The 16464-nt window shown below is 40.7% G+C and overlaps 1 protein-coding gene across 2 annotated transcripts in view; it reads left to right on the forward strand.

Annotated features, from left to right (window-relative positions):
- Nucleotides 1-16464, forward strand: part of SEMA3E (semaphorin 3E) — a 254418-nt gene that overhangs the window by 153506 nt on the left and 84448 nt on the right. For both annotated transcript variants that reach the window (XM_067468902.1, XM_067468903.1), the window contains exons 3-4: nt 6446-6505; nt 9939-10058. In XM_067468902.1, the coding sequence (XP_067325003.1) occupies nt 6446-6505; nt 9939-10058 (180 nt within the window). The remainder of the gene's footprint in view (nt 1-6445; nt 6506-9938; nt 10059-16464) is intronic.

The following is a 16464-nucleotide window of genomic DNA, read 5'->3' on the forward strand; positions in this document are numbered from 1 at the left end:
GTAGGGTGGATGGTATACCAGTAGCATTCCCATCCTTTTTATTTAGTCCAACATAAAATACAGATCTCAGAGACAGTGACAGAATGGATGAGATTCCTTGTGAAAGTAATATAATCCTTATGGATGAGAGCAAATCTTCCTCTCTCTCTGGTTCCCTAGTCTTGGCTGATTCTACATCGAAGTGGAGAAAGCTGACCGCACTGAGCTCATCCATTCAGGTGGCTGTAAATAAATATCAGACCAGCCTGTTCATCCATAACCAGGACCTGAATTGTGGTTATTGTATTACAAACAATCTGGCATTAAGCAGCAACATCTCCAATAGAGAAAAGGGCTGGGTGAGTGGGGGAGATGGACTCAAACATGGGATAGATTTCAGACATCTCTTCTTACTTAACCTGGCCAGCCCAATCTGCAGAACCGTACTCCCTCCAGTTGAGGATTAATCGAATGGAGCAGGAGATAGAGGAACTTCCTGATTGTAAGAGCTGTTAGCTACCTTAGAGAGTGGTGGAGTCCCCTTCTCTACTTACGTACTTACTTAGGCGATTCCTTGATGTGCGAGTAGGATGTTCTTCCAAGGTCAGTGTTCTGGTGGGCCCGTAGGTGACTGTAGATCCCTATTCTTAATTTACATCTTCTCCTGCAGTGAGGGCATTGGTTTCCAGGTGGAAGGAGGTCTCGGTCGGGGTTGCTTGAAGCACCTTCCTCTTGGCACGTTTCTCTCTTTCACCCTCCTTCACTGGATTGTTGTCTTTCATGAATGGTTTGGCCATATTTTCCTGCATGATAGGGGGTTGGACTGGATGGCCAATGGGGTCTCCTCCAACTCTATGATTCTATCCTTCCCCTGAGATTCACCATGCACACATACAGGCAAAACAAACACAGAAATTGCAGGATACAAAGCAAATCCCAAACTATCTCACTATCCTTCCTGGGGGGGGGGGGGGGGGAAGAGAAAATATTGATGTTGTAGCAGGTTTTTCTGCCCTTGTTCAGAGGACAAGCTTCCCAGATGGGCTACAAGGAATATACATGTTGAGATTAGCTTCACAATTCAGCATCAGATCAGTTGCACAACTTCAGCGCTTTCCAGTAGCTTCCTCCTGCACAGCACCCTCAATCAACTGCTTCCACAGCCTGCAGTTACTCTGGAACCTTCTACATACACTTGAGCACATGCCTGGCCATTATCAGTTTTACCATTGTCTTTCCCCCAGTCTTGATGATATTACAAACTTACCACAGCATACAATTATATCTTGTCTTAGCAGACAGGTTCTTTAATTACATATAGCCTTCGACGAACAACATCACAACACAAGGAGAGATATACACTGTACATGACTTCCTTATATACAATTCATTTACACATAGCAATCACTGATTGGTTCCCAACTCATTAACTTAACTCAGACCCAGGATTACATCATTCACAATCACCTGGACTAGGCCAGAACACATTTCCCAAATGATTCCCTATATACAGTTAATGCATGACTCAGCATTTCCAATACAAGCCCATTAGCAGTGCATGACTCAGCTATATTACATTACAATACATTGTAAAATCTGACAATACATCTAGGGATCTCATCACATTGATATCAGTGATTCGGGTAAAAGTGGAGGGATTAGCTATGGATTGTGGAAAATCTAGTGGGGGGCATAAGGAACCCATCACACCATATCCTGCATAACACAGATTGCCCTCACCTTATACCACAGTGGGAAGCATTGCTGCCCAGCTCCCCCTCTGTCAGGACCATAGGCCAAGAGGAGGAGAAGGAGGAGGGGGTTTGCCTCCCAGTAGCCAAAACAGAGCCTATGGAGGAGGAACAGGTAGACCTGCTGGAGAACAGTACTGCTGTGCAGGATCGGGGCTTTGTTGGGGCAGTTGAGACTTTGCAGGATGAAGATTTCCAGGAGAGAGGGAAGGATTTGACACATTCTGCTTGGTTGGGAATGAAAGGTAGATTCAATCCAGCTATACCAGTCAAAGAGATTGGCTAGCAGGAGGAAGACCAGCTGCAGCGTGCTCAGAAACGCAGCATTAAAAAAGGACACTGGGAACAGTAGAATTAATAGAAGCAATTATTGTGTGGATGTCTTCAGCCCGCACTTTGGAGTTTTAGACTTAGATTACACTCCATGGTGTGTTGGTGAGCTGTGTTTTGATCTTGAACCGAATACTTGGATAACTCCATGGTGTGTTGGTGAGCTGTGTTTTGATCTTGAACCGAATACTTGGATAACTCCATGGTGTGTTGGTGAGCTGTGTTTTGATCTTGAACCTAATACTTGGATAAGCAGAACCCAAAGATGGAGGAAAACAGTTAAGTGAGATGGTTCAGCCAGAAATAATTATGGCTGCCTAAACGGAATGAGGTGGTTGTAAGTTTGGCTTAAATTAAATGGAATGGCTTCCTACCACATGTAGATCACTGATCTTTGATAATATTCCAACAGATATATTTTAAATCTCCCTCCTGTTATCATTTTACTGTAACCCTTGAGCCCTACATTGCTTACATTCTTGAAACAACTCTAACATACACAGAAAAATGGCTAATGCTGAAATTTGTAAAATGTTTCCTACAATGAGTCATGGACCTGACAGCTATTGAATGATTCTGTACCAATGAAAGATTGCACAAAGGCCAGTGAAGTGCGTGCTAGTTTAATGTCATCCCAGATCTAATGCTCTCGAGAAATCGTTGAGCAATAGTGAGTCTCAGCTTGCCAAAAGGCTGTCATCCTGGCAAGTGCCCAATATGGAGTTAAGAATGTAGTCATCATGAGGAATTCACAAACAGTATACAACACCAAGGGAAAAAAAATCACACATGTAAGGCTAAAGGCCACCGTTTACAATCAATTAATTTCTGGCTTAGAGTGCAGTACAATTGCGGCTTATTATCTGGGTGGAAAATTTGCAGCAATTAAACATTTGCAATCAAGAAGACAGTATACATTGTGAAAGGACAATAAATTCACATATGTGCTGTCTATGCATATATGCTAAAGAATGTTGGCCAGATAGTTTTCCACAGGCACAAGATGGATTTGCTCATGGTAAGGGTTATATGTTGTCTGCATTATCTGCTGACAAAAAAAGTGTGTTTGCAAGTTCTTGAACTCCATAATTTGTTTCCATTCCTTCTACAAAGATGGCAGATTTTGGCTGCTTTGTGCACAGAACATATAAACATAGAAAAATATAAAATATCTCATAACCCATCTCAATTGGAATTGTGACAATTCTAAAGGCAGAGCTCTTACATATAAAGTAATTCTGCACTTACAGGTGTGCCTATGATTGGTTCTACACCATAGAATTAATGCTGTCTGACACAATTTTGACTGCTATGTCTCAATGCTTTGAAATCTAGGGGGTATAGATTGGTGAACACCAGCACTCCTTGGCAGTGAAGTCAAAAGACCCAGACAAGACAGAGGTACTCCTGGTCAGTCGTAAGGCCAAACAGGGCATAGGGTTACCACCTGTATTGGATGGGGTTACACTCCAACTGAAGATGCAGGTTCACAGTTTGGGTGTGATGACTCATCACTGAACTTGGAACCCCAAGTTCGGCGGTGACCAGGAGAGCATTCACACAGCTAAAACTTGTGTGCCAGCTGCGCCGTACCTTGGGAAGCCTGATTTGACCATGGTAGTCCATGCTCTGGTTACATCCGTTATAGACTACTACAACACGCTTTATGTGGAGTTGCCTTTGAAGACTGTCTGGACACTTCAAATGGTCCAACGGACGGCAGCCAGATTGCTAACAGGAGCAGCGGTCAGGGAGCGTACAACTACTCTGCTGCGCCAGCTCCACTGGCTGCTAGTCTGCTACCGGACACAATTTGAAGTGCTGGCTTTAGCCTATAAAGCCCTAAATGTTTCTGGCCCAAATTACCTGTCCGAACGCATCTCCCCTTATGAACCATCAAGGACTTTAAGATCGTCTGGGGAGGCCCTGCTCTCGATCCCGCCTTCATCACAAGTATGTTCGGCGGGAACAAGAGACAGGGCCTTCTCTGTGGTGGCCCCTCGGCTATGGAATGTCCTCCCTAAGGAGGTTAGATCAGCTCCCTTACTCTCAATGTTTTGAAGACAAGTTAAGACATGGTTATATGAGCAAGCGTTTACAAATTTTCTGAAAGCCTGTAAAACTTTTCTTTTCCGGCAAGCTTTTGAACAACCCAGACTATGCCTGTTCTCACCGCCTATTGTTTTGTTATTGTTATTTTTAAAGCTAATTGTGTTGTTTTAATCTGCTTCTGTAAACCGCTCCAAGCCTGAATTGGGAGTAGCGGTATACAAGTTAAATAAATAAATAAATAAATAAATAAAAATGCAGAGTAACTGACCTAGGAAATGGAATCACTTGACACTAATGTTGTTGGTTTTTATTGTTCCTATTGTGGTTTTATATTGTTTTAATGCTTAATCTGTATTTTGCTATTCTGTGTACTAACTTGTTGTAAACTGCCTTGAGTCGCCGATAGGCTGAGAAAGGTGATATACAAGTATTGTAAATAAATAAATAAATGTAAAATTGTGACTCCCAGGATTTGATCGCATTGAGCTACAGTGATTCTACAGTGTAGTTGCACCCTCAGGACAGTTCTACACAGACGCTATAATCTGGTTTGGTGTTGAATTAAAACAAACTAGTACCTACACAAATACCCCAAGAACCTATTCAAGTTTGGTATGGTGGCTACAATATCCACTGATTGTGAACCGAAGCCAGGAACTTTGGCATCCATGGCTAGACAATTTTAACTCTACATTTGGCCTTCCCATTGTTTTTAATTATGTGTTGTTTTATTGATAATTTTATTTTCTATGTTTTTAATTGCTTGTATTGTTGTTGTTATTGCTTGTATTATTGTGTTTGGGCTCGGCCTCATGTAAGCCGTAGGGCTGGGTGGTTTCGTTCGTTAATTTCGTAATTCGTTATTAATTTGTATTTAAATTAGCTTACAATCCGATATCGAGCCATGATGGAGCAACTGAAAATCAAAACGAATTTTTCAATTTATTTTGTAATTGTTTCATAATTGGTTCGAAATCATTTCAAAATAGTTTCGAAATCGTTTTGTTATTGTTTCGTTATTGTTTCCGTATGTCTGATGCAAGTTTTAGAGTTGTTGTTTGTTTTATCAGTGATAAAAAATAAATTATCATACCAACAGTCAACAACAGAGGGAGAGGGAAGCTTCAGAAGTTCCCCCTGTCCCATTTGGAGGGGTTTTTTAGCGTATTGCGCAATCACGTCCGCCATTAACGAATCGATTCGTAATTGTTTTGTAATTGTTTCGTAATTGTTTCGTAATTTACGAAATTTTGTATATTTCGAACTTTTTTAAAGAAAAATTTTGGAATTCTTTTAAAAAACGAAACGCAAAAACCCCCTAAAAACGAATTGAGTTTAGAAACAAATTTTTCTGTGGTTGCCCAGCTCTAGTAAGCCGCATCGAGTCCCTTGGGGGGATGGTAGCGGGGTACAAATAAAGTGTTGTTGTTATTATTATTATTATTATTATTATTATTATTAATATAGACAGCTTTAAAATATAGAGGTTTTTATTAACATCTGTCATGAGGTTTTGCACACATCCACATCTGTTTGGGATCGCCCAGTTTTGAACCCTGCATGGGATATGTTTTGATAAGATGAAGTAGATTATCTGCCTTGTTCCAGACTTTTTAGTAAGTTTTTTTCCCCAATATGCTGTGTGTTTTGTAGAAGCCTGATCCTCAGTTAACAAATTCTCCACAACCATCCTGCAGTCCCAAGTTCGGTCAGCCCATGTAGGTGGGATAGCTCTCCATTCCTGACCAATGCACCTCTGGTTTTCCCTAGAAGAAGAAAGAAAATCCACCTTCCACCTGGTTCAGAGCTATGTAACTGCCAAAGGAATCTATGGAGAGCAGCGGGCTTTGCTCTTCCCAGGTTCCTTTGCCAGTCACATGGCACTGGACTAGGAGAAAGAGTCTGCGTACCATGTGGTAGGTAGATTTTCTTTCTTCTCTTGGGGAAGATCCGGGCTGCAGGGAGGATGGAAACTGAGCCCATGCCCAATGGTGCCAAACTGACTTTAGCATGGCACACCTGGGCTGTCAGATTGGTTTCCTACCACTAATGTATTTTAGGACTTCCCTGTGAGACTATAATGCAGTTTGGAACTTGCATTTTTTTATGCCCGTTCCAAGCCATATTCTGTGCCTGTGCAGAACCGCTCTCAGTCATGTGTGTAACCTGTATATACACTGAAAAGCAAAGTATGATTATCATTTACTGGAGAAAATATATTATTTATAGATTGAGATCAATACCTATCTGAAATTTAAAATAATCTTCATGATTACTTTTAAGGTGAATGCCTCATATAGTCTATTAATTAATTGCTTTTTTTTCTTTTGCAGATTCATTGGCCAAGTACATCCCTACAAGTAGAGGAATGCACTATCAAGGGAAGATATGCTGTATGTATCAATGGTGGAATGTATTTGCTCTTCCTTTTCAGGAGAACTGTCAGTATAGTTCAAACTGGGAATGATCTGAAATATTCTCTCTTTCCCAGCCTTTTTCTCAGGTGATCTGGTGAAAGTCTGAAGTGTTTCAAGTTACTGCAATCCTGGAAAATTCGAGAGTGAAGGAAAATTTCATTGGGAGAGAATTTCTATTTCAGAGAACTACACCCTCATTTTAGCCCACTATAGATACTTCCCTTCACTATTCTCATTTCCTGCACACCATTTCTACTCTCTCATCTACACTGGGCAGGTTACTCCAGTAATTTGGCCCAGAGAGATGGGCCAAAACTAACAAAATGAAGTTCAACAGTGACAAATGCAAGATACTCCACTTTGGCAGAAAAAACAAAATGCAAAGATACAGAATGGGGGACAATGCCTGGCTCGAAAGCAGTACTTGTGAAAAAGAACTTGGAGTCCTCATGGACAACAAGTTAAACATGAGCCAACAGTGTGATGTGGCGGCAAAAAAAGCCAATAGGATTTTGGCCTGCATCAATAGGAGCATAGTGTCTAGATCTAGGGAAGTGATGCTACCCCTCTATTCCGCTTTGGTTAGACCACACCTGGAATATTGTGTCCAATTCTGGGCACCACAATTCAAGAGAGATATTGACAAGCTGGAATGTGTCCAGAGGAGGGCGACTAAAATGATCAAGGGTCTGGAGAACAATCCCTATGAGCAGCGGCTTAAGGAGCTGGGCATGTTTAGCCTGAAGAAGAGAAGGCTAAGAGGAGATATGATAGCCATGTATAAATATGTGAGAGGAAGCCACAGGGAGGAGGGAGCAAGCTTGTTTTCTGCTTCCCTGGAGACTAGGACGTGAAACAGTGGCTTCAAACTACAAGAAAGGAGATTCCATCTGAACATGAGGAAGAACTTCCTGACTGTGGGAGCTGTTCAGCACTGGAACTCTCTGCCCTGGAGTGTGGTGGAGGCTCCTTCTTTGGAAGCTTTTCAACAGAGGCTGGATGGCCATCTGTCAGGGGTGATTTGAATGCAATATTCCTGCTTCTTGGCATGGGGTTGGACTGGATGGCCCGTGAGGTCTCTTCCAACTCTTTGATTCTATGATTCTATGATCTGTCCCATGATGAATCTAATACCTGTATCCATATGAGCTGGGACTGCATCAGCCCTGTTTTACTGTCATCTCATCCTTAGAATCTTCACTTTCTGTCACAGATCTCTGTAGTCATGTCTGCTTAGCGGGTAGATGTGATCAGCAAGGAAAAGGGGGTCAAATGGAAATGGTGTGAAATAAATCAGATCCAGCTGGCCAACCTGCCACGCAGTACGGGACACTTGAGTTTCCATATAATTATGAAATATCCTCTGACTTTTCCTAAAGTTCGGCAAAGTTGGATAAAACTCAGAATACCTGTTCTATTCATTAGAAGTTCTTTTGTGTCATGAAAACAGACATTACTGAATTTGGGAATCAGTCCAGGGTTTGTTTTTGTTTTTTTCCGGTTTAGACAAACTCTGAGACAGTAAACCTACTGAGTATTCCAAAGGATGTGGTCTTATCTAAGCCTCTACTTCAGGGGTCCTCAAACTTTTTAAACAGAGGGCCGGGTCACAGTTCCTCAAACTGTTGGAGGGTCGGATTATATTTTGAAAAAAAAATGAATGAATTCCTATGCACACTGCACATATCTTATTTGTAGTGCAAAACACTTAAAAACAATGCAATAATTAAAATGAAAAACAATTTCAACAAATATAAACTCATTAGCATTTCAATGGGAAGTGTGGACCTGCTTTTGGCTGATGAGATAGGATTGTTGTTGTTGTTGTTGTTGTTGTGTGCTTTCAAGTCATTTCAGACTTAGGTCGACCCTGAGTGAGGGCTGGGTAAATGACCTTGGAGGGCCGTATCCTGCCCCCAGGCCTTAGTTTGAGGACCCCTGCTCTACTTCATTGCATTTCCTGAATCTCACATTCATAGCCTTTCCATCTTAGTTTCATATGAGGATTCAACACTTTCCCTGTTTCCCTCTTGTACTGAAATTTGTACACTTTTTACATACATTTTATACATTCTAATTAGTGTATGGAATTTTCCCATTAACTAAATCATGTATTTGCATTTTTTTTTTAAAAAAGCATACTTATTTATTATTTATTATTATTATTTATTTATTTACCGTATTTCTATACCGCTTTTCTCACCCCTAGGAGGACTCTAAGCTTTTTACACATAACTGACAAAACTTCAGTGCCATACATTGGACACTGACGTGATGCCAAACCATAACAACCACAATAATAAAACCACAATTAAACATAAATCATAATTAGACAGTACATAAGCAATCATTAAAACAATAAATAATAAAAACAGTCTCGCCAGTCGTATTGTCATTCTAGTCCATGTCCTTTAAACTCTACAAACATCTACTGTCCGAGGGCCTGATGGGATGTAGAGGTGGATGTGTTCGGACAAGTAAGCTGGGCCAGAACCATATAGAGCTTTATAGGTCAAAACCAGCACTTTCAATTATTTCACATGTTGTCTCTGAAATATCCTATATGCTTAGCAAATCTTCATATTTTACAGATGAGGTACATTTCTTTGATGAGCCTTAGAATATGTAAAAGGGATAGTTTCATTGAGCATATGGAATATCCTATATCTAGATAGATAGATATATAGATAGAGATATATAGATATTAGGCTTGGGTAACCACGGAAAAAATTGGTTCTAAACTCGTTTTGTTTTTAGGGGGCCCTTGCGTTTCGTTTTTTTTAATAATTCTGAAATTTTCCTTTTAAAAATTTCAAAATATATGAAATTTTGTAAAATTACGAATCGATTCGTTAATGGCGGACGCGTTTGAGCAATATGCTAAAAAAAACCTCCAAATGGGACAGGGGGAACTTCTGAAGCTTCCCTCTCCCTCTGTTGTTGACTGTTCGTGTGATAAAACAAGCAACAACTATAAAACTTGCACCAGACATGCGAAAATAATTACGAAATAATTATGAAATAATTACGAAATAATTACAAAATAATTACGAAATAAATTGAAAAAATTGTTTCGAATCTAATTTACTCCTCACACTATTCCTGCATGGCTCAATATTGGATCGTAAGCTAATTTAAATACGAATTAATAACGAATTACGAAATTAACGAACGAAACCACCCAAGCCTAATAGATATATATAATCCAAAATAATTTTCTTCTGCCATTATTTTTATTTCCTCCTTGTTGTGAAAATGCAACTGTGTAAGTTGTCCTCCTTTTCAAAACCTCAATGTGTAGTTCACTGAATGATCAAAGAAAATATGTTTAAAGTTTGGAGTTGATAATGTCACTGGGATTGTTATTATCAAAATACTGTTTAATGACATTTATTCCCTGTCACAACAGGAGGAGTGTGCCAATTACATCCGTGCTCTGCATCGATACAACCGAACACACCTGCTGGCTTGTGGGACAGGAGCTTTCGATCCCATCTGTGCTTTTATAAGGGTTGGCCATCAATCAGAGGTAAAAAGTACTCCCTACAAATATCTATGAAATCTTATGAGAACATGAGTGCGCAAAATATTTTTCTGCTCTTCATTGTGGACCAAGAGGTTAATTAGTCATGTGATATTTAGCAGTTGAGGATGTAATAGCTAAGTCAAAAAGATAACAAATAGATGTTTAGTAGGATCAGCAATTCCTTGTTGGGCTAAATAACAAAGAATCTAACAATGGTCAATAGTGTGCTGGCCCATTCAAAGCCTGCCCAGGCTGCATGATATGTTTAGTTAGATTCCCAGTCCTCCAATTTATTTTACAGATATTTACTACAATGTCCAGAAGTCTAATAAATCTTTGTTGACTTAGCAGCAGCATTTGACTCAATTGATAGAAACCTGTGGTGACATAAACCGACCAATGGGAATACCTATGTAATAGTGATCTAAGAGCATTTTCAAGACATAACAGGCCCTCTCTCTCTCGTCCCCAAATCTTGCCAAATCTCACCTAGGACAAACATTAGCACAAAGACCACAAGAAAGAGTATAGGATAAAAGCATTCATGTGCTTACAATCGTCTCCTGGAAGAAAAAAAACATGCACCTGATTTTCATCCAGCAAACTTCAAGAGGCAGAATCCTGGAAGCAAAATTTGATGAAAAATGGTTGGAAGAACTTCACCCATTTAACTTGGTAACAGAAGACTAAAGTGGGATACAACATCTGAAAGTCTGCCAAGCACAGTATGGAGCAGAATTTGGTTGGTGTTCCAGAAGGACAGACTAGAACCAGTGGGTGGAGATTTGGCTAGACATCACAACTCTCCCTTCCTAACAATACAAACTGTTCAAGAGTGGAACAGATTGTCTCAGGATCTTGTGGGTATCTGTTTATTGGAGGGAATTGAGCAGAGGACAGACATCAATTCAAGATACTTTAGTTTGGGCATGGACAAGTATGAACCTCCAAGAGTTGCTTCAATTTTCATAGACCCTATCCCGAATTATTATAAACATCTAGAGCAGTATTTCTCAACCTGGGGATCAGGACCCCTTGGGGGTCATGAGAGAGTTTCAGAGAACACATATTTTTGATGGACTTAGGAACTCCTATGGCAGAGAAAGCTGAAGATCTCTCCGCCTGTCCTTCTTTTCCTTTTTGGAAACAGACAGCGAATCCACCCACCAAAAATCCTCCTCCTGCTGTGATTGGCTGGCCACTCAACTGGCCTCTCAGCCAATTGGGGGGGGGGGTGTTTCTGAGACTCCAAGTGGGGAAGGGAGAGCAGGTGTACTCGGCACATGGCAGCAAAGTGTGCATGCACCGGTGAGGGAGAGCACGCCAGGTTGGAGGGAGGCTTATGTCAGTGAGTCCCTTCAAGGCAGTGGGGGGGGGGGGGGGGAGCTCCCATGTGATATGAGACTGAGAGTGGCCCAGCATCATCAGGAGGAGCAGAGGCAGCTCTTTATTAGAAAAAGTCAGTCTTTCTTTTGTTTTTTTTTATTAATGATCTCATTAGAAAATGCATAAGGATGTGGGTGAACTCCAACTCCCAGAATTGTGGGTCAATCCTCCCCAAATCCCACCAGTATCCACAGTTGGCCATGTTGGGTCTGTGTGCCAAGTTTGATCCGCATCAGTCGTCCGCTGGGTTCAGTGCTCTTTGGATGTGGGTGAACTACAACTCCCATATGCTAAGGTCATTCACTCCCAACCCTGCCTGTATTCACAGTTGGCCACATTGGGTCTGTGTGCCCAGTTTGGTTCAGATTCATCATTGGTGGGGGTCACAGAGTTCCCTGAATGCAGAGAGAACCACAATTACCATCATGTTGGGTCAGCCCTCCCCCCCCCCCCTCAAACCCCACCAGTATTCAAAGTTGGTCATTTTGGGTATTTGTGCCAAGTTTGGTCCAGCTCCATCTTTTGGGTGCACATTGCTCTGTTGATGTGGGTGAACTATAACTCCCAACTTCTGAGGTTAGTCCCCTCGAAACCTCACCAGTATTCAAACTTTGCGGTGTTGGGTATGTATGGCAAGTTTACTATTTCCATCACCAGTTTGGTATAGAGTACTCTCTGAATATTGGTGAACTACAACTCCCAGAATTCGAAAACAGCCCTCCCCAACCGCATCAGTATTCAATGTTGGTCATGTAGGTAGTGTGCCATGTTTGGCGCAGATCCATTGTGGTCTGGGTTCAGAGTGCAACTACAACTCCCAAATGACAAAAATCAACCCCCCTCCCAAACCATACCAGTAATCAAATTTCAGCATATTAGGTATTTATGCCAATTTTGGTCCAGATCCATCGTTGTTGGGTTGACAATGAACTACATCTTCTCTAAATCACTGTCAATTCCTCTCAAATCCCTAGAATTATAAAATATTAGACTTGGAAGAGACCTCAGGGGCCATCCAGTCCAACCCCCTGCCAAGAAGCAGGAAAATTGCATTCAAAGCACCCTCGACAGATGGCCATCCAGCCTCTGTTTAAAAGCTTCCAAAGATGGAGCTTCCACCACACTCTGGGGCAGAGAGTTCCACTGCTAAATGGCTCTCACAGTCAGGAAGTTCTTCCTAATGTTCAGATGGAATCTTCTTTCTTGTACTTTGAAGCCATTGTTCCTCATCCTAGTCTCCAGTAGTTTATATTGCTGGACCTAGAGAGCATAGGTAGGTCTTCAACCACAAGGTTTTTAGCTTCCCACAAAAGGAATATTCATTTAGAGCACTACCTAACTATTCCACTTCCACTACCCTTAAGAAGAATATATACTAGGGCTAGGTTTGAACAACTCGGTACTATGGTGCAAACCGGGCGTTACTGTAACATCCCAAGAAGTGAGAGATTCTGCGTCTGGGGAGAACAAACAGTGGAAGACATTGAACATTTCTTAATTGACTGTCCAGCATATACTGAACTGCAAGACAGATATTTACATCCAATATTATCCAACTGCAGGTCCCCCAACAGAAATGATATTCTGACATCCCTCTTGCAAGGGCAGGAAAAATCCAGCATAATCAGAGTAAGCCTTTTTATTCTGAAAGCTATTAAGAAAAGAGCAGATTTCCTGGAAGAAGAACCAGGAAAATAAGATTCTGACTATAAATAGAAGGTTGGCTGCTGTCTTCACCTTGTTGCCTTGTTTTTTACTCGTGTTCTATTTTGAAATGGTCATATGACTGATCAAATAAATAATAATCATCATCATCATCATCATTATGAGTTTATGTTGGTCACAGGGGTTCTCTGTGGGAAGCTTGGCCCAATTCTATCTTGGGTGAGGTTCAAAAGGCTCTTTAATTATTTATGAACTATAAATCCCAGCAACTACAGCTTGGCCCAATTCTATCTTGGGTGGGGTTCAAAAGGCTCTTTAATTATTTATGAACTATAAATCCCAGCAACTACAACTCCCAAGTGCCAAGGTCTATTTTCTCCAAATTCCACTAGTGTTCACATTTGGGTATATTGAATATTTGTACCAAGTTTGGTCCAGTTCCATCATTATTTGAGTTCACAGTGCGGTCTGGATGTAGGTGAACTACAACTCCAAAACTCAAGGTCAATGCCCACTACAACTCCAAAACTCAAGGTCAATGCAACTCCTCCAGAAGTTGACCATAGAGCCATGCTGGAGGAGTTCCTTTAAATTCCTAAAAATATGTTCCCTCGTGTAAAAAAGTAGCATTTTTTTATTTGCAGTTTTTCACTTTCATGGCTGCTGTGTCCCTAACCCCAGTAAATGCAGAGGGCTGACATTCAGCCCTCTGCATTTGTTGGGACTAGGGACACAGCACACCATGAAAGTGAAAAATTGCAAATAAAAATGCTATTTTTTTACTTCAGTCTTACGTAATTATTTATCTTGCTTATTTCATGTTTTCCAAGTAATACATTAGAAGCAGCACTAGCATCCTGTACAGAAAGCAGAGAGAGTTTTAATTTACGATCTATTTATTTCATGAACATTAAGGCACAGCAGATGAAGTTAGAGACTTATGGATAAACAGCAGTTAATATCTGATCAGCCACAGGAAGAAAGTGTAGACAATGTATGCAGTTGCAAAGGATATATTTTCAATGTGTAGATGTTTCCAAAAACACTGGAATGTTTGCCAGAAAAGATTGCATTTTTTTGTAAACATCCAATCAAAGTGTGCATATATGTGTAAGTGTGTATAGATAGATGCAGATGCACACACATACACGCAAGCCATAATTCTCAACTAGGTTCTTGTGGGCTTTTTCAGGCTATATGGCCGTGTTCTAGAGGCATTTTCTCCTGACGTTTCGCCTGCATCTATGGCAAGCATCCTCAGAGGTAGTGAGGTCTGTTGGAATTAGAAAAATGGGTTTATATATCTGTGGAATGACTGGGGTGGGGCAAAGAGTTCTTCTCTGCTGGAGCTGGGTGTCAATGTTTCAACTGACCACCTTCATTAGCATTTGAAGGCCTGGCTGAGCCTGGGGGAATCTTTTGTTGAGAGGTGTTAAGATGTGCCTGGTTGTTTCCTCTCTGCTGTTTTGCTGTTGTAATTTTAGAGTTTTTTAATACTGGTAGCCAGATTTTGTTCATTTTCATGGTCTCCTCCTTTCTGTTGAAATTGTCACATGGTGGTTGTGAGAGTGGTCCAGCATTTCTGTGTTCGCAAATAATATGCTGTATCCAGGTTGGTTCATCAGGTGCTCTGCTATGGCTGACTTCTCTGGTTGAAATAGTCTGCAGTGCCTTTCACGTTCCTTGATTCGTGTTTGGGCAATGCTGCGTTTGGTGGTCCCTATGTAGACTTGTTCACAGCTGCATGGTATACGGTAGACTCCTGCAGAAGTGAGAGGATCCCTCTTTGCTGAATGTAGCATTTGTTGGATTTTCTTGGTGGGTCTGTAGATTGTTTGTATATTGTGTTTCCTCATCAGATTCCCTATCCGGTCAGTGGTTCCCTTGATGTATGGCAAGAGCATTTTTCCTCTGGGTAGATCTTCATCTTTATTCTCGTGGCTTGTTCTTGGTCTTGCAGCTCTTCTGATGTCTGAGGTGGAGTATCCATTGGTCTGTAGAGCCCAGATCAACAATTGGGTCACACCGTCTATAGAAAACCCACACACACAGATAGATATCTACATAAAAACTTCAACCATCACCCAAGTCAGAAAAGAAGCATCATTAAAGCCTTGGCAGACCGTGCAAAAAGAATCTGCGAACCCCACCTCCTCCAAGATGAACTGAACCACCTACACAGGGCTCTACAGGCCAAAGGAAGCACTACAATAGATTTAACAGGATGTGCCATTTCTTATGGTATGAATTTTTAGGATGCTGGCAGTCTCCTCCTGATCATGCTGTGATATTTATATTGCTGTAAAAATACCGTATACACATAATCTATACTTTTCATCACATATTGCCTTTGTTTTGAAAGGGTGGTTTCATCTGGAGACATAACTGTAGGGAAAAAAATCCTTGTTGATGAATGCTCGGTTAGCTTGACCAAATTTTCTCTCTAGAAGAGTTTCAAAAATATTTTAAACTCTTACTTCACAAATTTAGTTTAAGGCTACAAACAGCTATTAGTGAAATCATCTTTGTAACTTGTCATAAATAATAAAAGCTTTTTGTAGATAAAATGCAGACAACAGGTTTTTTTTTTCCAAAGAGGATCAAATTAAGCAACATTTCAACAAGGTAATATTTTCTGAATGCTTGAAAAATGAGGCATTGTGGCAACTGGACAATCCATAACTGTGACACCACAGAAATGCATGGATAGCCCACTGCAATGGGAATTTTCATAATGTCCCATCAAGATTTCTTCCTGGGCAACACTCACTAAGAAAAAGGGACATGTGGGTTAGTATTAAGAACTTTTTTGTCTTAAATCAACTGTTTCAATTTTCCACAACATCTCTGTAATATTTCATGACTTTTCATTTGGTGGGTAGACACTAGGCATAACAACCAGTGGCAAAGTTCTCTGTGGTTTACACATTTTTCAATGTTGGCTTACACCCTGAGAAACATGATATTATGAGAAAGGATGAAGAAAAGAAAATCTAGCTCCTGTATAAGATTTAAAACTCAATGTGGTAGAATTGTTACTTTTGGCAGTTAGCTTGAGTAAGGGAGTTGCTGCATGGTGCATTCACCCCAAACAAGTTAGTGAAGTGTGTCTTATATCACTTTTTCCAGATGCACACACAGAATATGCTTTAGTTTACTTGTAACATGGACTCATGTTCCATAATTAAATACCCTAAATTATTATTGCTTTTTCATTGTTCCTTCTGGTTCTTTGGGTAGCAAGAGCTGTTGTTGAGATTAATTTCACAATTCAACAGCAGATCAGTTGCACAACTTCAGCGCTTTTCAGTAGCACAGTATTTTCAGTCAACTGCTCCCACAAACTGCAGTCACTCTG

This window comes from Anolis sagrei, chromosome 5 (assembly GCF_037176765.1).
Source record: "Anolis sagrei isolate rAnoSag1 chromosome 5, rAnoSag1.mat, whole genome shotgun sequence".
Taxonomy (NCBI): Eukaryota; Metazoa; Chordata; class Lepidosauria; order Squamata; family Dactyloidae; genus Anolis; species Anolis sagrei.